A 23,436-nucleotide genomic window follows, 5' to 3' on the forward strand; every position below is an offset into this window, starting at 1 on the left:
TGTGTGTGTGTGTGTGTGTGTGTGTGTGTGTGTGTGTGTGTGTGTCAGTGAGGAGGGGGTCTACCTGCCCACCAGAGGCAGACTGTCGTCGACCTCTAAAGAAGACGACGCTCAGCTGGCCGCCGTCATCAAGATGGGCTGGCTGGACAAGAACCCACCTCAAGGGTAACACACACACACACACACAAGCTCATGACAGGTATCCAGGATATATATATATTATATGTAACATATAATATTTATTAGTGCTGTGAAAAATAACGCGTTATGATTCAATTACAGGATTAATTAGTTAATTTTTTAAAACGCATTTAGCGCATGCGCAGAATGAGCTTCAGTCCGTCTGTTGTTGGTCGTCTCTCCAGCAGCGTGTCATTCTGTCTCTCGTGTCGCGTTAACACGACTCCGATCTCCGGCTCGCGCGCCGCAGAGCTCGGATGCCGGCGTGTGAGCGCACATCGGGACGGAAAAAAGTCCCTTGCACCCCCATTATATATCATGTATATTATATATATAACATATATTAAATATAATATATATATTATATAAATATAATGTATATTATATATATATGTAGAAATATATTATATATGTAAAAATATGATGTATATATCTATAATACATATATATATAATATTACTTGAACAAATGCAGCTAAACTTGTCATGTTATTCATTCCATTATTCTCAACATTTCTTTTAATGTTTGGTTTTTATGCCATTGTAGTGGCACTCCGTCTAGTTCTGGTTCGGCACTTTGGACACCATTGTCCGTAGATCGGTAGGGTTGTCCATCTCCTCTAAGTATTCAATGTCCGTCATGGTGTTGAGACATCCAATCAGGAACATTGCGTCAGCACTCAGTGCCTTTTCATCCTCGGACCTCACTTGCGGCCATTTTAGTGCTTTATCAATATACGCGCTGGCAATCCGTAATGCGTCCCCGTCGTGCTGATGAAGTCGCCGCTTTGCCTCAAGGTAGCCTCTGCTTTGGGTCATATGAGTGCAGCTGCGGACAAGCTCCTGGGGTTCACCGGCTGTATCCTGTTCCAAGAAGGACAATTGATCCTGTTCATTGTCAGTGTTCTGTTCTTTCGCATGTTCCAACGCTCTGATGAAAGACTTGAACTGGAGCGCGTCGCCCTGGAACACAGGGATGTCCTTTGTTGGGAGCTGAGACAGCTGTTGTTGTTTTACAAGTAGCTCTGTGATTACGTTCTGCCTTTGCATGACCTTTAGTATGTCGTCACTTCTGTCCACTTGAGTGTTAGACTGATGACTTGTGGCTGACTGAGACGGTGATGTTGAGAGTGCAGCATTGATGGTTGAATGTGAACGTTTGTGTTAGCTTGTTGCGGTATCCTTATGCTAACCCTTTCCTTCTCCACTTTCCTACATTGTAATTGTTGCACTGGCATATGGTAACTGTCACCATCTTCAGATCTTTCATATTCTTTAAGCATCTTTAATTTTGCTTGACTTTCAGCTAATGCTGTTTTCATCTCTAATTCTTCTTTTTCAGCTTGGATTCTTGCAGATTCCAGCTCTTGCTTCCTCTTCAGTGCTGCAGCACGCTCTAGCAGGGCTGCATGTTGTGCTTCCTGTCTAACCCGTGTTGATGAAACACGTGATGCACATGTTGCATGACTTGTGTTCCACATAGGCTACCACCTTCTGCATTTCTATCTCCTGCCTGGGAAATACTGTCATGTGGTCTCACAGCTTCTTGCAGGCTATCCACTAGATCAAATTCTTTTTGCTGTACATTTTCCATTGGCAGCACTGGTGTTGATTCATGCACAACTGCTATCCATCTTCTTTCATAAATTCTCTGATTGGTGCCATTTTCATTTCAAACCAATTATCTTGGTCAAATGTTCGTTCATCCTCATCTAAAAGATTTGCAACTTCACTGTTGAGACTTCTGAACTCTCCTACCAACTCTGCTAAATCGTTTTCCATTGCATCTTGCACATTTTGGACGTTTCCAGCATCACTCATTAATATTTCAAACTGCCTTATTTTGCTCGTCAGAGTTCCTAATTTGCGTCTCCTCAATGCAATGTATTTCTGCAACTGGTTTTCTAATGCCTTCTCCGTTGGCTTCCGTGATCTTCCCTGCGCCGTCACATCCTCCACACCTCTCTCTTCCCCATCAGCCATCGTACACGTTGCCGAGTGAGTGCTCAAGCTGTATGCCTCCGTTCAAAAGCTCTTTTCTTTCACGGAACTTTTCTCTTCATAAACGAGTGCAAAAACAGCTTCTCAAAAATCGCCAAAACCTCCGCATTGACTGAATATTGGCTCCTCACTGTAGGTTCTCACACCGGTGCATCATGTTGGTATTTTCAGCATTGAGCAGTTAGTTTAATTTTCGTTTTCCTCCAATCCTCCGTATATCTTCGTATCTTCATAATACTCAAAGATAAAAAGGAGTTTTCGATACCTGATCTCGTAGAATACTTCAATGGATTCACAGGTCCGACGTTAGCTTCCAGTCCATTTACACGAGCGGCCGACTGGCTGCGCTCTCGTAGCCTCCATGGATCACCCGTTCCACCGCGAGCCTCCAGCCCGCTCCACTCGAGCGGCAGCTGGCTGCGTTCCCCACCTGTCCAGGTAATCCAGCGAAGCTCGGCTAAGCTGAGTTTTTTGACTAAATTGTAGTGGCACTCCGTCTAGTTCTGGTTCTTCTGAACCACACTTTTGAGATCAGTCCTTTAAAGCTATTAATTGACACGCGAGTGACACAAGTAGTTTCATACAAAATGATGTTTACTTAAAAAACGTATAGGACACGGTCACACGGTCAAAAAACTGTCGCTTCCAACACTCTGAACTCACACGACTGACAGTCCAACACAGCTGTTATCCTGACGTGACGTCATCTGATTGGAAGCTTACATTCAGACAAATTATTAAGCTTTCAAATACAAGACTAAATTATATATGTTAAACTAAACATTCTTTCAAATCATGATGAAAAGGATTTATATTCAGTTACTTTTTTAAATCTTTTAAAACTAAATTATTATAACAAATGAAATCATGCATTTGGCTTTTACAGCCATTAATAAACAAAATGAAACAACAATAACAAACGTCACTGAAATATTTCAAATTGCTCCTCAAACTACACAACACCGCGATCTGAGTCCTTCTCGTTCTACAGGAAAAGGAGTGTGTGTTCTCTTACTCGGGCCCTTTATATCTATCTGTGTGTGTGTGTGTGTGTGTGTGTTCTCGTACACAGGGCTCTTTATTATCAGCGCCGGTGGGTGAAGCTGGACGTCGACTACCTCAGATACTTTGACAGTGATAAGGTAACAACAAACATCTCATGACACAGCGTTACCAAAGGAATCCACACAGCGGGCAAGACGCCAAGCGCACACACACACACACACGCACACACACACACACGCGGAAGTGCTTTCCTCCTCAGGGCGTATGATCGCTGGATGCTTAACATTTTTGTGTGAATTGGCCTTAAGATAAAGTGATGCATCAAGATGTGTTGTGTGTGTGTGTGTGTGTGCGTGTGCGTGTGTGTAGGCGGTGTATTCTAAGGGGATCATCTCCATGGCCTTCGTCACTAACGTGACCAGCGTGGGGGAGCTGAAGTTTGAGGTCGTCACAAACAACCGGACGTTTATCTTCAGGGCGGAAAGTGAAGGTGTGTGTGTGTGTGCTTGCGTGCGTGTGTGTGTGTGTATGCGTGTGTGTGTGTACAGTGTCTTGGCTCAATTATATTTGTGCATGCATATTTTAATAAATAAGTTTATTCATGTTGTTCCACCCAGCCGAGAGGAACAGCTGGGTGTCTGTCCTGCAGGACTCCACCAGGGGGCGCCACCTGCGCAGCGGCGCCGTGAGCTCCACCACGCCGTCCCGGGACTTCCAGGGATACCTGGAGCTCCGAGGGCTGCGACCCAAACTCTACACCGTGGTGGCCTCGGATAAAGTGTTCCTCTACAAGAACATAGAGGTGAGAAGAGAAGAGAAGAGAAGAGGGAAAGAGGGAGAGAGGGAGAGGGAGAGAGAGATGTTTTTGATTTCACAAAGAGTTAAGAGCAGCTTCTTCTTCTTGTTCTCCTCCTCCAGGACTATCGGATAGGAGTCGGCATCACCTCCATTGAGATGAACGTAGGAAACGTTAAAGAAGCAGATCGTCGAGGCTTTGACCTCACGACCCCGTACCGCATATTCAGGTACTGCACACACACACAGAGACAGACACACACACACACACACACAGAGACACACACACAGAGACAGACACACACACACAGAGACAGACACACACACACACACACACACACACATAGAGACACACACACAGAGACAGACACACACACACAGAGACACACACACACACACAGAGACAGACACACACACACAGAGACACACACACACAGAGACAGACACACACAGAGACACACACACACACAGAGACACACGCACAGACACACACAGAGACACACACAGAGACACACACACACAGAGACAGACACACACACACACACACACAGACACACACAGAGACACACACACACAGAGACAGACACACACACACACACATAGAGACACACACACAGAGACACACAGAGACACACACACACAGAGACAGACACACAGAGACACACACACACACAGAGACACACACACACACACAGAGACACACACACACACACACACAGAGACACACGCACAGACACACACAGAGACACAGACACACACACACAGAGACACAGAGACACACAGTCACAGAGACACAGACACAGATACACACACACACACACACAGACACACACAGAGACACAGACACACACACACACGCGTTGTTCTACTGAGGACTCTCACCACATGCAGCCGTCCTCCGCTGGACATCTCTGGAGAATTTGAACAGGCCTCTGTGTGTGTGTGTGTGTGTCTCTGTGTGTGTCTCTGTGTCTCTGTGTGTCTATGTCTGTGTGTATGTGTGTCTCTGTGTGTGTCTCTGTGTCTCTGTGTGTCTATGTATGTGTCTGTGTGTGTTTTTAGACCGATCAGAGGAGGAAGCATTCAGTCGTGTGATTCTTTCCGGACGTGTTGCGTTCAGTTTCCAGTCTTTTGATCACATTATTTTTAGCAGAGTGAGACACACACACAGATACACACACACAGACACACAGACCCCTCCCTCCCCCGTTGTCGTGGTGACGCCGTCCTCCTCTCTCGGTCATCTCTGCAGCTTCGTGTGCGAGTCGGAGCCGCTGAGGGAGCAGTGGGTCGGCGCCATGCGGGACGCCATCGACGAGGCGCTGTCCAATAGCGAGGTGGCGGAGCGGATCTGGGCGGAGCCTAGCAACAGCCTGTGTGCCGACTGCCAGGCGCCGCAGCCGGAGTGGGCGGCCATCAACCTGTGCGTGGTCGTCTGCAAGAGATGCGCAGGTCAGAGTTTATATGTGTCATACGCGTGTCATACGCGTGTCATACGCGTGTCATACGCGTGTCATGTGTGTGTGTGTGTGTGTGTGTGTGTGTGTGTGTGTGTGTGTGTGTGTGTGTGTGTGTGTGTGTGTGTGTGTGTGTGTGTGTGTGTGTGTGTGTGTGTGTGTGTGTGTGTGTGTGTGTGTGTGTGTGTGTGTGTGTGTGTGTGTGTGTGTGTGTGTGTGTGTGTGTGTGTGTGTGTGTGTGTGTGTGTGTGTTCCAGGAGAACACAGAGGTCTGGGTCCGAGCATCTCAAAGGTTCGTAGTCTGAAGATGGACAGGAAGGTCTGGACAGAGGAGCTGATACAGGTACACACAGACACACACATCAACTTGTGCGTGGTGGTCTGCAAGATATATATGTGTATAATATTTTTATTGTATATATACATTTATTATATATATATACAAAATATTTATCATATATGTATTTATTATATATATATTTATTATATATATATACAAAATATTTATCATATATGTATTTATTATATATATATTTATTATATATATATGCATTTATTATAAATATATGTATTTAGCATATATATACATATTTATTATATATTTATTTTATATATATATATATACATGTAAATATCTATATCATGTATTTATAATAGGATGAAAGTATTCAAATAGAACATGTATACTGAATAAGCTGCACAGTTGACCCTAGTGCGCCTCTTGACCTCTTGACCTCTGCACATGCCTCCTGCCCCCTACCTGTGATGCAGGTGTTCCTGTTGTTAGGCAACAAGCGTGTGAACAGCTTCTGGGCCGCCAACGTGCCGCCGAGTGAAGCTCTGATGGCGGCGAGCGGCAGCGAGGACCGGCGCCGCTTCATCGCCAACAAATACCGGCAGGGCAAATACAGGAAGTACCACCCGCTATACGGCAACCAGGAGGAGCTGAACAACGTGAGTCACTGCCCCTGGTGGGGGGCAGGGGTACTGCAGGGGGGGGGCAGGGGGGGAGGGGTTCTGCAACATTGAGCATCAATTGAGATTGGCTTTTCTGGTTGTTGCCCTTCAAAACAAGAGCTCAACATTACGCATGAGTTGAGATTGGGTTTCCTGCTGCTTCCCTTCAAAACAAGAGCTCCACATTGAGCATGAGTTGTTGCTCCTCCCCCTCATGTGGTGTCTCTGACATGTCGCCACATTCAGGAGACGCTGTTGGCAAAGAGCGGTGGAGCAACGCGCTGTGACCTCACGCCTCTTTACTTCATCTCCTCTTCGGTGCATGTAGTAAGAGTGTTGACTCCGCCCACTTCAGCACAACACAGTTCCTCCTTTAAGCCGAATGCACGTCTCACACACACACACACTCACACTCACACTGTCGACTTGCAGGCTTACCTCTCAGACCGCGACTAAGATAAAGAGCGGCGGCTCTGATCCGGTGGGTTCTCTTCCTGTGGAACCGGTCCAGCAGAACCAGTTCAGTGGGAGGACAGGATGCGTGTTTCCCCTTTACAGAGGTATTTGTCCCTTTAACTCAACGTGGGGCGTTCAGGAACAGGTTTTTAACTCGCTGCCGGTTCCTCCATCGCGTAAACTGTCTGAACCCAGATTGATTCAATATTTAAAGAACAATGCGTTACACTCATTGACATTTAGAATTGAGCTAAATCTAAGTAATTATAGTAATTATATTGATTCTTAATATGTCTCAAACTCTTGTGAAGCCCCGGCTCGCCTGACTAACCTGTCGGCAAACACAGGTGAGTCAGGCTGGAGGAGTAGGAGAATGTGTGTCAGGTACGTGAAGCACCTGAAGCCCACAGCCAATCAGATCTGTCCATGAGAGCTCACCGAGCCCTCCACCTCAGGGGTCAAAGGTCACCACTGACTGACCTCCAGGAACATTTATGGGGCACTTTTTGAAACTTGTGAAATAACATTTAACATTTGTTAAAAAATATTATATATACTTATCTAGGCTTACAGGATATAAGCAATAATAAGACTATAAGACTATAATAAGACTATTGGGTAATAATAAGACAATAATAAGACTATTGGGTAATAATAAGACTATAATGGTGTGTTCACACCGGACGCGTCAACATTTTGACGCGTGTCGAGATTACATGTTAAGTCAATGCAAAGCTGCGTAGCTGCGTATTTCCCAGCGAGCAGCGCGTCAGACGCGTTTGAAGCAGCAGAACAGAGGGTTTGTCGCGGGGCGAACAGCGCGAACAGACGCAGCTCGTTGACGCGCGAGTTGAAATTTCCCAACTCCGGCAGCAAAAACGCATGAGTCATAGTTGCGTCAGCCAATCAGCGTTGAGCAGCTCCGCTCGTCATCGTCCTGCCGGTTTAAAAAATGGAGGAACAGATTATTGTCGCCGTCTGTGGGCACCCCGAACTTTACGATACAACTCTTTATGCTTACCCAAACCGGAGCTATAAAGATAAAGCGTGGAACAAGGTCGGAGAAGCCGTGGGACTACCTGGTACGTTTTGAATGTATGTATTTGCTTTTATTCTCGCTATTTGTTGTACTTTACTATCAACCAACCGCCGGCATATGTGTTTCATGGCAGGAGATCTGCCGCCGGAGGTGGGAGACGCGTATCAAAGAGAGAAGAAGAGAGAGAGCAGCGCAGTGGGAGTGCAGCTCGGTCCACTAAAGTGGAAGTCCTCTGCGGTCCTGTCGTTCCTCGACTCATTTATGACTCCGCCCCCGACGCGTCTGGTGTGAACACACTTTTTTCGACGCGCGTCGAGACTGCTGCGTCAGACGCGTAGAGAATTTTTTCGACGCGTCCGGTGTGAACGCACCATAAGACAATAATAAGACTATTAGGTAATAATAAGACTATTAGGCAGAAGTCTACAGACTCATATTCAATTTAATTCTTATTTATTTGTGGTTATTTATTGTTATTATATTTGTTTAAACTACTATTAACAATTCTAACTTATTTCTTTGTTTTTTATAATTAAAAATTATATTTATTATCTATTGATTTGACAGGAAGAGCAGATAGGACACACAACACAAACAAAACGCTATTGAATTATTATAACTATTAGAGGAGTGGTGGCGCGCGTGTCTGACAGCAGGGCAACTTTATGCTCCTAGGGGCAGTTTGACCTTTGACCTGGTGTGTGTGTGTGTGTGTGTGTGTGTGTGTGTGTGTGTGTGTGTGTGTGTGTGTGTGTGTGTGTGTGTGTGTGTGTGTGTGTGTGTGTGTGTGTGTGTGTGTGTGTGTGTGTGTGTGTGTGTGTGTGTGTGTGTGTGTGTGTGTGTGTGTGTGTGTGTGTGTGTGTGTGTGTGTGTGTGTGTGTGTGGCCTGTTAGGCCTGTTCTTCCTCCCTGAAGCTTTGCATCTCATGGGAGTGAGTCACTGTGTGTTTGGGAAGTGGCTTACTGCCCCCCCCCCCACACACACACTCATCACCACTTGTTTTGTCCTCTCCATGAATCACACTCGCCGTCGTTGGCCAGGTGCGTGTCGAGCGTCAGGCTCCGACGCTCATGGAGAACCTGGAGAAGTCATTGGAATTTTAGAAATGGTTTTTTCCATGAAAAAGAAGAACGTCCTCCCCCTCCCCCCTGTCCTCCCCCCTCCCCTCCCCCATGCTGCTCTACCTGTTATCTTACATTCACAATACTTTAAGTTCCTCGGCTCTGTTCTTTAGGCTCGTTCCACTCTGGGTGTGATCAATAAATAATAATTATATATATATATATACATACTGCAGTGGGACACAATAAGCGTGTGTGTGTTAAGCTAGTGTGTGTGTGTGTGTCATCCCCTGGTCTCTTGTGTTCCTCTCCCTCTGAACCGGTGACATCATCACACAGGCTTCAGCTGGAATGTGCTGTGGCTCCGCCCCCTCTCCAGGCTCCGCCCCCTCTCTCTCTTCCCCCTCCTCATTGTTTGCTGGCTGCAGAGGGAAGTTGATCCCTTCCCTCCTTCCCTCCTTCTCTCCTCTCCTCACTCGTGAGTTTCTGGTATTTCCTGAACAACTTTCTGACTCAGACGGGTTTGTGTGCGACGTTGTGCGTCTGGTCGTGTCGACGCAGCAGAGAACTCCAACGGGTGAGGGTGTGTGTGTGTGTGTGTGTTGTTGTGATCCGGGTTAGAGTGAGTAACAGTGTGTGTGAGCGGACTCTGGACCTCAGTGAAGTGTGTGTGTGTGTGTCGTCTCAACACAACTGCAGTGAGCTCATCACACTTGTTGTGCGTTTGTGTCACTGGGCTGAGGTGTGTTAACATGCATATGAATGTGTGTGTAGGCATGTGTGTGTGTTTAGGAATGTTTCATTGTGTGTGTGTGTGTAGGCATGTTGCACTGTGTGTGTGTGTGTGTTTGTCCTATGTAATCGGAGGAAAAATCTACCTCTCTCAATGGACATCATTGTCTCTCGCCCTTGGTCTCTCTCTCCCTCTCCCTCTCCCTCTCCCTCCCTCTCTCTCTCTCTCCCTTGCTCTCCCTCCCTCTCTCTCTCTCTCCCTCTCCCTCTCAATCTCTCTCTCTCTCTCTCTCCCTTGCTCTCTCTTTCTCCCTCTCCCTCCCTCCCTCCCTCTCTCTCTCTCTCTCCCTTGCGCTCTCTCCCTCGCTCTCTCTCTCTCCCTCTCTCCCTTGCTCTCTCTCCCTCCCTCTCTCTCTCTCTCTCCCTTGCTCTCTCTCCCTCTCCCTCTCTCTCTCTCTCTCTCTCCCTCTCTCTCTCTCTCCCTTGCTCTCTCTCTCTCTCTCCCTCTCTCTCTAACTCTTGAAGCTTCCCAGTCCTTCATTCATTAAAACATTCACAGTGTTCATGTTTTAATAAAGTGTGTGTGTGTGTGTGTTGGAGCATGCCAACTATCCCAGATGCTCTTGGAGAATCATCGTCTAGTTTTGTCTGTTTTGACACATTGTTGACATGTGACACGTGTCACGTGTCACATGTCACGTCTTAAATGCTTTAAATAATATTCTAATGCTTTGATCTTTGAGGTTTTCTCTGTGAAGTCACCGAGTCACGGAACAGTTTAAAGTTTAGAGATTGTTCTGTAACTCTTCGTCTTTGTTCTTCAGATTGTGAAACTCGTCATCACATCTACATGTGTTATAGTGATGGAAGAAAAGAGACATCTCTTCTTCTCTTGTCTTCTCCTGTTCCCTTCTTTCTCATTCACACTTTAAATGAGAGGGAGAAACCTCTCTCTCTTTTCTTCTGTCTGTCTCTTCTCCTCCCCCTGGTCCTCCTCTCTCCTCCTCCTCTCTCTCCCTCTTCCTCTCCTCCTCCCTCTCCTCCTCCTCCCTCTGACCCGGTGACGGACCACATGTGAATAACTCTCTCATCTGGATTTAATATGTGAAAACACACACGCTTAAGTCTGTTTTTGGCTGGACGACGCAGTGTGTGTGTGTGTGTCTGTGTGTGTTTCAGAGGCAGCAGATGTTGGGGAGCGTGAGGTCGTCTTCATCTGCTCTCTGTACTTTGTTCTGATTGGTCCATCAAACTGTCAGCAGACAAACACGATGCTATTGATTCACTACACTGACCTATATACACACACACACACACACACACACACACACACACATTTAAACCAGAATCTAGTGCGCGATGCCGGTTGAAGTGACTGATGTGATCTTGTGAGGCTGGTGGACGTGTGTGTTCCTCTCCAGAGACACTTTGTTTGTTTGTTTGTAGGAATCTCTTGAGCAACTTGAATCTTTGATAATTGGTTTGTTTGTTTGTGGAGGCTCAAGAGGAGGAGTTCAGTGTGTGAGTGTGTGTGTCTCTGTGTGTGTGTGTGTGTGTCTCTGTGTGTGTGTGTGTGTGAGACAGGCTACTGTGGAATGTCTCAATGAGGTGTGTGAGTTTGAGTGTGTCTCTTTGTGTGTGTGTCTCTCTCTCTCTGTGTGTGTGTGTGTGTGTGTCCTCAGCTGTAACACATCCTCTCCTCAGTCATCACATTTCATTTTCTTCCCATGATGCTTTGCAGCATCTGAACATCTCTTGACTCTTCGATCTTCATTTTATACATTCGGCAAATAATAGTTTTCTTATTTTTCCCAAAACACATCTAGTGTGTGTGAGTGAGTCTGTGTGTGTGTGAGTCTGTGTGAGTGTGTCTGTGTGAGTCTGTGTCTGTGTGAGTCTGTCTGTGTGAGTGTGAGTCTGTGAGAGTGTGAGTGTGAGTCTGTGTGAGTGTGAGTGTGAGTCTGTGTGAGTGTGAGTCTGTGTGAGTCTGTGTCTGTGTGAGTGTGAGTCTGTGTGAGTGTGAGTGTGAGTGTGAGTCTGTGTCTGTGTGAGTGTGAGTCTGTGTCTGTGTGAGTGTGAGTGTGAGTGTGAGTCTGTGTCTGTGTGAGTGTGAGTGTGAGTGTGAGTGTGAGTGTGAGTCTGTGTCTGTGTGAGTGTGAGTGTGAGTCTGTGTCTGTGTGAGTGTGAGTGTGAGTCTGTGTGAGTGTGAGTCTGTGTGAGTGTGAGTGTGAGTCTGTGTGAGTGTGAGTCTGTGTGAGTGTGAGTCTGTGTGAGTCATATTTCCCACCAAATCTGTCACATCAAAGAATCAGAACACGTCTTCCTGCAAGAAGAGTCCCCGTGACACGGAGAAGACGTTGTTCTTCAGGTCCTTGATGAGTAACTGATCACCTGATCAGAAGATATTGATCACCTGATAGGAGATATTAATCCTCTAACATCAACAGTCTCAGTCATCATGGTTTCTTTGACCTTGAGGTTCAGGTCAGAAGATTTACAAAGATAACAGAAAATATAAAAGTCATTTCATTTGATGAGAGTTTAAGGAGAAACGCTCGATACAGGAGCATCAGTAGAGGGCTGCAGCTGGAGGCTGAACCTGCAACCACGCAACCACACACGCAACCACGCACGCAACCACACAACCAAACACGCACACAACCATGCAACCAACCACGCAACCAAACACGCAACCATGCAACCAAACACGCAACCAAACACACAACCATGCAACCAAACATGCAACCATGCAACCAAACACGCAACCAAACACACAACCATGCAACCAAACATGCAACCATGCAACCAAACACGCAACCAAACACACAACCATGCAACCAAACACGCAACCACACACACAACCACGCAACCAAACACGCACACAACCATGCAACCAACCACGCAACCAAACACGCAACCATGCAACCAAACACGCAACCAAACACACAACACAACCAAACACACAACCACGCAACCAAACACGCAACCATGCAACCAAACACGCAACCAAACACACAACCATGCAACCAAACACGCAACCATGCAACCAAACACACAACCAAACACGCACACAACCATGCAACCAAACACGCACACAACCATGCAACCAAACATGCAACCACACACGCAACCACACACGCAACCAACCACGCAACCAAACACACAACCACACAACCAAACACGCAACCACACACGCAACCAAACACGCAGCCATGCAACCAAACACGCAGCCATGCAACCAAACACGCAACCACACACGCAACCAACCACGCAACCAAACACGTAACCACGCAACCAAACACACACACAACCATGCAACCAAACACACACACAACCATGCAACCAAACACGCAACCACGCACACAACCAAACACACAACCATGCAACCAAACACGCAACCACACATGCAACCACACAACCAAACACACAACCACACACGCAACCACGCAACCAAACACATACCACACACGCAACCACACAACCACACACGCAACCACGCAACCAAACACGCAACCACGCACACAACCATGTAACCACACACGCAACCACACACGCAACCACACACACAACCATGCAACCACACATGCAACCACACAACCACACACGCAACCATGCAACCACGCACACAACCATGCAACCACACACGCAACCACACATGCAACCAAACACACAACCATGCAACCAAACACGCAACCACACATGCAACCACACAACCAACCACACAACCAACCACACAACCACACACGCAAACACACAACCAAACACACAACCAAACACGCAACCAACCACACAACCAAACACACAACCACACACGCAAACACACAACCAAACACGCAACCAAACACGCAACCAAACACACAACCAAACACGCAACCACACACGCACGCATCTCTCGTTCTATCTCTTTATCTCTCGTTCTATCTCTTTATTTCTCCTCCACATTTTTTCTGCATCGATGGTATCTCTACGGCTGGTATTTGGTTCTGTATTGACGTCCTCTGTCCTCGTCCTCTGTCCTCGTCTCCTCTGTCCTCGTGTCCAGGCGCTGTGTGTGAACGTGCAGGGCGGTGATGTGCTGGAGACGCTCCGCCTGCTGTTCTGCGGCGCCGAGGTGAACTGCTGCTCTGGGATGGAGAGCTGGCCCACGGCGCTGAGCCTGGCCAACGCACACACACAACCATTACAGGCCGAGCTGCTCAGCCTCAACCTCAACACAGGTACACACACACACACACACACAACCATTACAGGCCGAGCTGCTCAGCCTCAACCTCAACACAGGTACACACACACACACACACACACACACACACAACCATTACAGGCCGAGCTGCTCAGCCTCAACCTCAACACAGGTACACACACACACACACACACAACCATTACAGGCCGAGCTGCTCAGCCTCAACCTCAACACAGGTACACACACACACACACACACACAACCATTACAGGCCGAGCTGCTCAGCCTCAACCTCAACACAGGTACACACACACACACACACACACACACACACAACCATTACAGGCCGAGCTGCTCAGCCTCAACCTCAACACAGGTACACACACACACACACACAACCATTACAGGCCGAGCTGCTCAGCCTCAACCTCAACACAGGTACACACACACACACACACACAACCATTACAGGCCGAGCTGCACAGCCTCAACCTCAACACAGGTACACACACACACACACACACACACACAACCATTACAGGCCGAGCTGCTCAGCCTCAACACAGGTACACACACACACACACACACACACATTACAGGCCGAGCTGCTCAGCCTCAACCTCAACACAGGTACACACACACACACACACAACCATTACAGGCCGAGCTGCTCAGCCTCAACCTCAACACAGGTACACACACACACACACTCAACCATTACAGGCCGAGCTGCTCAGCCTCAACCTCAACACAGGTACACACACACACACACACACACACACAACCATTACAGGCCGAGCTGCTCAGCCTCAACCTCAACACAGGTACACACACACACACACACACACAACCATTACAGGCCGAGCTGCTCAGCCTCAACCTCAACACAGGTACACACACACACACACACAACCATTACAGGCCGAGCTGCTCAGCCTCAACCTCAACACAGGTACACACACACACACACACACACACACACAACCATTACAGGCCGAGCTGCTCAGCCTCAACCTCAACACAGGTACACACACACACACACACAACCATTACAGGCCGAGATGCTCAGCCTCAACCTCAACACAGGTACACACACACACACACACACAACCATTACAGGCCGAGCTGCTCAGCCTCAATCTCAACACAGGTACACACACACACACACACTCAACCATTACAGGCCGAGCTGCTCAGCCTCAACCTCAACACAGGTACACACACACACACACACTCAACCATTACAGGCCGAGCTGCTCAGCCTCAACCTCAACACAGGTACACACACACACACACACAACCATTACAGGCCGAGCTGCACAGCCTCAACCTCAACACAGGTACACACACACACACACACACACAACCATTACAGGCCGAGCTGCTCAGCCTCAACACAGGTACACACACACACACACACACAACCATTACAGGCCGAGCTGCTCAGCCTCAACACAGGTACACACACACACACACACACACACACAACCATTACAGGCCGAGATGCTCAGCCTCAACCTCAACACAGGTACACACACACACACACACACACACAACCATTACAGGCCGAGCTGCTCAGCCTCAACCTCAACACAGGTACACACACACACACACACACAACCATTACAGGCCGAGCTGCTCAGCCTCAACCTCAACACAGGTACACACACACACACACACACAACCATTACAGGCCGAGCTGCTCAGCCTCAACCTCAACACAGGTACACACACACACACACAACCATTACAGGCCGAGATGCTCAGCCTCAACCTCAACACAGGTACACACACACACACACACACACAACCATTACAGGCCGAGATGCTCAGCCTCAACCTCAACACAGGTACACACACACACACACACAACCATTACAGGCCGAGATGCTCAGCCTCAACCTCAACACAGGTACACACACACACACACACACAACCATTACAGGCCGAGATGCTCAGCCTCAACCTCAACACAGGTACACACACACACACACACACACAACCATTACAGGCCGAGATGCTCAGTCTCAACCTCAACACAGGTACACACACACACACACACAACCATTACAGGCCGAGATGCTCAGCCTCAACCTCAACACAGGTGTACACACACACACACACACAACCATTACAGGCCGAGCTGCTCAGCCTCAACCTCAACACAGGTACACACACACACGCACACACACACACACACACACACGTTTGTGTTATTTAATGTTTATAATTACTTGTGTAGACACGGAGATTTCACCAAATGTTTGGTCATGGAAATTGTATTTTAAGTCATGGGAAGGTCATAGGAAAGGTCTTGGAAAAGTTATAGAAAGGTCGTACAAAGGTCATAGGAAAGGTCATGGGAAGGTCATAGGGAAGGTCATGGGAAGGTCATGGGAAGGTCATATTAAGGGTCATGGGAAGGTCATGGAAAGGTCACAGTAAAGGTCATGGAAAGCCATTGGTCGCCATGTAGCAGCTGGTGGTGTCTAGTGAACGTCTTCATGTCAGTTCTTCTTCTTCTGACTCTGAGCTCACGATGAAGTTCAGATCACGTTCTGATCTTCACGCCGCTCCTCTTCATCAGAGGACAGACGGCCTCCAGCAGATCATCTCTTTGTTTGTTCGTTTGTTGTCTGTTGTGCTGCAGAGCTCCCGCGCTCCGAGCTCCCTGAAGTACCCATGGAGCCGCTCCACTACTCGGCGCCGCCGTGCGTCTCTCACAACGGCTTCCTGTTCAAGACGGCGTCCATGGCCCGCGCCGTGGTGGAGCGCAAGGCCCGAGAGGGTACATCCACCTGTCGGCTCTCACCTCCACCTGTCTGCTCTCACCTCCACCTGTCCGCTCTCACCTCCACCTGTCTGCGCTCACCTCCACCTGTCTGCTCTCACCTCCACCTGTCCGCTCTCACCTCCACCTGTCCGCTCTCACCTCCACCTGTCTGCTCTCACCTCCACCTGTCCGCTCTCACCTCCACCTGTCTGCTCTCACCTCCACCTGTCCGCTCTCACCTCCACCTGTCCGCTCTCACCTCCACCTGTCTGCTCTCACCTCCACCTGTCCGCTCTCACCTCCACCTGTCTGCTCTCACCTCCACCTGTCCGCTCTCACCTCCACCTGTCTGCTCTCACCTCCACCTGTCTGCTCTCACCTCCACCTGTCTGCGCTCACCTCCACCTGTCCGCTCTCACCTCCACCTGTCCGCTCTCACCTCCACCTGTCTGCTCTCACCTCCACCTGTCTGCTCTCACCTCCACCTGCCGGCTCTCACCTCCACCTGCCGGCTCTCACCTCCACCTGTCTGCTCTCACCTCCACCTGTCTGCTCTCACCTCCACCTGTCGGCTCTCACCTCCACCTGCCGGCTCTCACCTCCACCTGCCGGCTCTCACCTCCACCTGTCTGCTCTCACCTCCACCTGTCTGCTCTCACCTCCACCTGTCTGCTCTCACCTCCACCTGTCTGCTCTCACCTCCACCTGTCTGCTCTCACCTCAACCTGTCTGCTCTCACCTCCACCTGTCTGCTCTCACCTCAACCTGTCGGCTCTCACCTCCACCTGTCTGCTCTCACCTCCACCTGCCGGCTCTCACCTCCACCTGTCTGCTCTCACCTCAACCTGTCCGCTCTCACCTCCACCTGTCCGCTCTCACCTCCACCTGTCGGCTCTCACCTCCACCTGTCGGCTCTCACCTCCACCTGTCGGCTCACACCTCCACCTGTCCGCTCTCACCTCCACCTGTCGGCTCTCACCTCCACCTGTCTGCTCTCACCTCCACCTGTCTGCTCTCACTTCCACCTGTCTGCTCTCACCTCCACCTGCCGGCTCTCACCTCCACCTGTCTGCTCTCACCTCCACCTGTCCGCTCTCACCTCCACCTGTCCGCTCTCACCTCCACCTGTCCGCTCTCACCTCCACCTGTCCGCTCTCACCTCCACCTGTCCGCTCTCACCTCCACCTGTCCGCTCTCACCTCCACCTGTCCGCTCTCACCTCCACCTGTCCGCTCTCACCTCCACCTGCCGGCTCTCACCTCCACCTGTCCGCTCTCACCTCCACCTGTCCGCTCTCACCTCCACCTGCCGGCTCTCACCTCCACCTGCCGGCTCTCACCTCCACCTGCCGGCTCTCACCTCCACCTGTCTGCTCTCACCTCCACCTGTCCGCTCTCACCTCCACCTGTCTGCTCTCACCTCCACCTGTCTGCTCTCACCTCCACCTGTCGGCTCTCACCTCCACCTGTCGGCTCTCACCTCCACCTGTCGGCTCTCACCTCCACCTGTCGGCTCTCACTTCCACCTGTCTGCTCTCACCTCCACCTGCCGGCTCTCACCTCCACCTGTCAGCTCTCACGTGCACGCCTCCCCCAGTAGATTGTCCCTCTGTCTCTGAAGCTTCTTCTCTTCCTCTCCTCTCCTCTTCCTCGCCTCCTCGTAGAGTTCAGTCGTCGTTGGTGCACCGTGAGCGACGGCAGCTTCAGTTACTACGAGAGCGACAAGAACTCCAACCCCAACGGAGCGCTGAGGGCCAATGAGATCGTCTGCCTGGCAGTGGACTCACCCGAGAGACACGGGTACACACACACATACACACAGAGACACACACATATACACACATACACACACACACACACACACAGACACACACACACACACACACAGTTTTATTTTTCAAGCTGTTCATGAAGATAATAAATTTAAATATGTTCCTCTCTCTTCCTCTCTCTGTGTTTCACCCCCCCCTCTCTCCTCTTCTCTCAGGTACGATCACACCTTTGAGCTTTACTCCGAGTCGGAGCGCCTCTACCTGTTTGGCACCGACGACCCGGACAGCCACAAGGAATGGGTCAAGTCCATCGCCATGGTAACCACCAAACACCTTGTTATTCTCCTCAGAGGGCCTCCTGCTGTCGGAGAGCTCTGATCGCGGTCACATGGGTCTTTTTAGTGGTAGTGTTGCTTCTGGCGCCCCCTGTGGACACAAGTGGTAGTTTTGGATGGGAAACGCTGCCTCGTGGTCCATGGAGGGGGGGGGGGTTTCCTGTGCCGCTTGTTTTCCTTTCTGTGACAAGCGTCTTGCCGTCACTGGTAGGTTCCCCTTTAAGCACCACGGAATGATCAGCCAGAGCGATAGTTTGTCATATACTTTATTGTATACGCCCGCAGACAGTGTCTCTGCTCCAGCACTCCCCCTCGTCTTCAGCCCGTCCAGCTCCTTTTGAAGACAAAGCCTCGCAGATACACACACACAGATTGTCATCAGCTGGTCTGATTGTCATCAGACCAGCTGATGACAATCAGACACCGTTCCCTGAACCACACCCCCGCTCCACCCACTCTGCAGCCGAGCTTAAACACACCCCACTGCCACACTTTCCAAACGGCTGATGTCATCGTCAGCTGTTACTTTGACCTTCTGCAGAAACTGCTGACAAATTGTGATTGAACAATAAAATCCTTCAATTACTGTAAAAACAATTGAATTAACGCTAAAGCGAAGCGGCATCTGAAATGTAAAACCATGAAGATGAAGACAGACGGTGCTCCTGCTTCAACACAAGACAGGAAACCTTCTGGCAACTGAGTTAGAATTGGTTTTCAGAGAGACTGAAGTGATCATCATCAGAAGGGAAAGCAAACCGTGACGAATGTCCCCCCCCCCCCTCTGCAGAGCTTCATCCCGGCCGCTGCAGAGCCGCTTCTCAAGTTGTCTTTCGAGCGCATCGGGCGTCTGAGGTGTAAAGACGGCCTGAACCTCCAGACCTCCAAGGTGGGCTGGTTCGCTCTGGTAGGCTCCACCCTGCACGCCCACCTGGAGGACAGCCAGGTGGAGCAGATCCAGCTGCGCAAGCTGAATGAGCTCTGTGAGTGGGACGCATGCACACTACCTGTATATGTATGTGTAGCAGCCTGGAATGTGTTATGTTGTGTATCTTATCGATTTAATACAACTGTGTCCCTTTCTCATAATTTACTTTAATCTGTGTTGAAGGTAATTCATGTGTTGTTCCTATTTTTGAGAGTGTTGATCACCTGAGCACATGCTGACTGTGAAGGGACAACGTGCTTGTTGTCTCTTCTAAGAGAGCACTGTCTCTAAGAGAGGGGCGCTGTCTCTTTAAGGGAGGGACGCTGTCTCTTTAAGAGAGGTTTGCTGTCTCTTTAAGAGAGGAGCGCTGTCTCTTTAAGAGAGAAGCGCTGTCTCTTTAAGAGAGAAGTGCTGTCTCTTTAAGAGAGAAGTGCTGTCTCTTTAAGAGAGAAGCGCTGTCTCTTTTAAGAGGGGGGCGCTGTCTCTTTAAGAGAGCGGCGGTGTCAACAAAACGTATTCTAGTTTTAACCGGTATCTTGTCAAATATAAGTTACGAAATAGAAGAACGACGTGTTTCTGAACAGTTTCATTATTATTATTTAAGTATTTTGTTATTATTTTCATCTTTTCTTTCTTTCTTTAATTTCCTGTTTTTTTCTTTCCGATTGTAAATTGAGGAACACATACACAACACATTAAATACTTGTTCTTTGATCCCTGTATGTCATATTGTGCATTATCATCAATAAAGTATATATATATTATATATATATATATTTTTTTAAAGTCCTGAAATAATAAGATGACCGTAATATTTGTTGTTTGTTTGTTTGTTCTTACAGCGATTCAACAAGACAACGAGGTTCTGGTTCTGGTGGAGAGAGGCAGGTGAGACACGTCAGTGACGAGGCTCTTTATTACTTTTTACACTGAATCACTTCAGGTCAATATCTCTCTCTTCTCCCCCTCTTCTTCTCCTCTCTCGTCTCTCTCTCTTTACTCAGAACTCTGTACATCGAGGGAGAGAGGAAGTTGGATTTTTCCGGCTGGTGCGCCGCCATTCAGGCGGCGGCGGGCAGCGGCGGCGACACGCTGAGTCAGCAGCAGCTGACGGACACGGACATCCCCGTCATCGTGCACAGCTGCATCGGATACATCACGCAGTGCGGTGAGCCTGAAGGCACCATGAGGAGAGAGGAGAGAGGGGCTCAGTGTCTCCTAAGCGTCCGTAAGGAGAGAGGAGCTCAGTGTGTCCTAGACGTCCATAAGGAGAGAGGAGAGAGGAGCTCAGTGTCTCCTAAGCGTCCGTAAGGAGAGAGGAGAGAGGAGCTCAGTGTGTCCTAGACGTCCATAAGGAGAGAGGAGAGGAGCTCAGTGTCTCCTAAACGTCCATGAGGAGAGAGGAGAGGAGAGAGGTGCTCAGTGTATCCTAAACGTCCATAAGGAGAGAGGAGAGGAGAGAGGAGCTCAGTGTCTCCTAGACGTCCTTAAGGAGAGAGGAGAGGAGAGAGGAGCTCAGTGTATCCTAAGCGTCCTTAAGGAGAGAGGAGAGAGGAGCTCAGTGTATCCTAAGCGTCCATAAGGAGAGAGGAGAGGAGAGGAGAGAGGAGCTCAGTGTGTCCTAGACGTCCATAAGGAGAGAGGAGAGGAGAGAGGAGCTCAGTGTATCCTAAACGTCCATAAGGAGAGAGGAGAGGAGAGAGGAGCTCAGTGTATCCTAAACGTCCATAAGGAGAGAGGAGAGGAGAGAGCTCAGTGTCTCCTAGACGTCCTTAAGGAGAGAGGAGAGGAGAGAGGAGCTCAGTGTATCCTAAGCGTCCTTAAGGAGAGAGGAGAGGAGAGAGGAGCTCAGTGTATCCTAGATGTCCTTAAGGAGAGAGGAGAGAGAGGAGCTCAGTGTATCCTAAGCGTCCATAAGGAGAGAGGAGAGGAGCTCAGTGTATCCTAAGCGTCCATAAGGAGAGAGGAGAGAGAGGAGCTCAGTGTCTCCTAACGTCCTTAAGGAGAGAGGAGAGAGGAGCTCAGTGTATCCTAAACGTCCATAAGGAGAGAGGAGAGGAGAGCTCAGTGTATCCTAAACGTCCTTAAGGAGAGAGGAGAGAGGAGCTCAGTGTGTCCTAGACGTCCATAAGGAGAGAGGAGAGAGAGGAGCTCAGTGTATCCTAAGCGTCCATAAGGAGAGAGGAGAGAGAGGAGCTCAGTGTATCCTAAGCGTCCTTAAGGAGAGAGGAGAGAGAGGAGCTCAGTGTATCCTAAACGTCCATAAGGGGAGAGAGAGGAGAGGAGCTCAGTGTATCCTAAGCGTCCTTAAGGAGGGAGGAGAGAGGAGCTCAGTGTATCCTAAACGTCCATAAGGAGAGAGTAGAGGAGCTTAGTGTATCCTAAACGTCCATAAGGAAAGAGGAGAGGAGAGGCTCAGTGTATCCTAAACGTCCTTAAGGAGAGAGGAGAGGAGAGAGGAGAGGAGAGGAGAGGCTCAGTGTCTCCTAAGCGTCCTTAAGGAGAGAGGAGAGGAGAGGAGAGGAGAGGAGAGAGGAGAGGAGAGAGGAGCTCAGTGTATCCTAAACGTCCATAAGGAGAGAGGAGAGGAGAGAGGAGCTCTGTGTATCCTAAACGTCCTTAAGGAGAGAGGAGAGAGGAGCTCAGTGTATCCTAAACGTCCATAAGGAGAGAGGAGAGGAGAGAGGAGCTCAGTGTATCCTAAACGTCCTTAAGGAGAGAGGAGAGAGGAGCTCAGTGTATCCTAAGCGTCCTTAAGGAGAGGAGAGAGGAGCTCAGTGTCTCCTAAGCGTCCATAAGGAGAGAGGAGCTCAGTGTCTCCTAAGCGTCCTTAAGGAGAGAGGAGAGAGGAGCTCAGTGTCTCCTAAGCGTCCATAAGGAGAGAGGAGAGAGGAGCTCAGTGTCTCCTAAACGTCCTTAAGGAGAGGAGAGAGGAGCTCAGTGTATCCTAAGCGTCCTTAAGGAGAGAGGAGAGGAGAGCTCAGTGTCTCCTAAGCGTCCATGAGAGGAGAGGAGAGAGGAGCTCAGTGTCTCCTAAGCGTCCTTAAGGAGAGAGGAGAGGAGAGAGGAGCTCAGTGTCTCCTAAGCGTCCTTAAGGAGAGAGGAGAGAGGAGCTCAGTGTCTCCTAAGCGTCCATAAGGAGAGAGGAGAGGAGAGAGGAGCTCAGTGTATCCTAAACGTCCATAAGGAGAGAGGAGAGGAGAGAGGAGCTCAGTGTCTCCTAAGCGTCCTTAAGGAGAGAGGAGCTCAGTGTCTCCTCCCTGATGGTGCTTCTTGACCTCCAGGCTTGACCTCTGAGGGCATCTACCGTAAGAGCGGTGTGAACTCGCGCGTGAAGGCGCTGAGCGACCGCTTCCGGCTCGACGCCCGCAGCCTCCACCTGAGGGAGGGCGAGCAGCAGGTGGACGACGTCTCCAGCGCCCTGAAGCGCTTCTTCAGGGAGCTGGACGAGGGCCTGTTCACGGCCGGGGCCGCCGGCTGGCTGAGCGCCACAGGTACCACGCACCTGGCGTACGTCGTACAAAAGAAATACAATAAAAGATTACAAGTAATGAAAAGCAATGAAAAAGTTCTGAAAAAGTAAAAAGTTCTGAAAAAGTAAAAAAGTTCTGAAAAATTAAGAAAATTTTGAAAAAGAACAAAAGTTCTGAAAAATTAAAGTTCTGAAAAATTAAAAAGTTATATAAAAGTAGAAAAAGTAATGAAAAATTAAAAAGTAATGAAAAAGTTCTGAAAAAGTTCTGAAAAAGTAAAGTTCTGAAAAA

The 23,436-nt window shown here is 49.1% G+C and overlaps 1 protein-coding gene across 4 annotated transcripts in view; it reads left to right on the forward strand.

Annotated features, from left to right (window-relative positions):
- LOC130211371 (arf-GAP with Rho-GAP domain, ANK repeat and PH domain-containing protein 1-like) overlaps nucleotides 1-23,436 on the forward strand; it is a 60,783-nt gene that overhangs the window by 21,756 nt on the left and 15,591 nt on the right. For all 4 annotated transcript variants that reach the window (XR_008835017.1, XM_056442123.1, XM_056442122.1 and 1 more), the window contains exons 7-22: nucleotides 49-165; nucleotides 3,253-3,322; nucleotides 3,555-3,675; nucleotides 3,803-3,987; nucleotides 4,104-4,210; nucleotides 5,233-5,432; nucleotides 5,695-5,780; nucleotides 6,209-6,391; nucleotides 13,725-13,899; nucleotides 16,516-16,653; nucleotides 18,302-18,437; nucleotides 18,625-18,727; nucleotides 19,535-19,727; nucleotides 20,515-20,560; nucleotides 20,677-20,840; nucleotides 22,957-23,166. Coding sequence is in view for 3 of the 4 variants with exons in the window: in XM_056442123.1 (XP_056298098.1) it covers nucleotides 49-165; nucleotides 3,253-3,322; nucleotides 3,555-3,675; nucleotides 3,803-3,987; nucleotides 4,104-4,210; nucleotides 5,233-5,432; nucleotides 5,695-5,780; nucleotides 6,209-6,391; nucleotides 13,725-13,899; nucleotides 16,516-16,653; nucleotides 18,302-18,437; nucleotides 18,625-18,727; nucleotides 19,535-19,727; nucleotides 20,515-20,560; nucleotides 20,677-20,840; nucleotides 22,957-23,166 (2,234 nt within the window). In the remaining variant the exon portion in view is untranslated. The remainder of the gene's footprint in view (nucleotides 1-48; nucleotides 166-3,252; nucleotides 3,323-3,554; nucleotides 3,676-3,802; nucleotides 3,988-4,103; nucleotides 4,211-5,232; nucleotides 5,433-5,694; nucleotides 5,781-6,208; nucleotides 6,392-13,724; nucleotides 13,900-16,515; nucleotides 16,654-18,301; nucleotides 18,438-18,624; nucleotides 18,728-19,534; nucleotides 19,728-20,514; nucleotides 20,561-20,676; nucleotides 20,841-22,956; nucleotides 23,167-23,436) is intronic.

The sequence above is a fragment of the Pseudoliparis swirei genome, chromosome 20, assembly GCF_029220125.1.
Source record: "Pseudoliparis swirei isolate HS2019 ecotype Mariana Trench chromosome 20, NWPU_hadal_v1, whole genome shotgun sequence".
Classification (NCBI taxonomy): domain Eukaryota; kingdom Metazoa; phylum Chordata; class Actinopteri; order Perciformes; family Liparidae; genus Pseudoliparis; species Pseudoliparis swirei.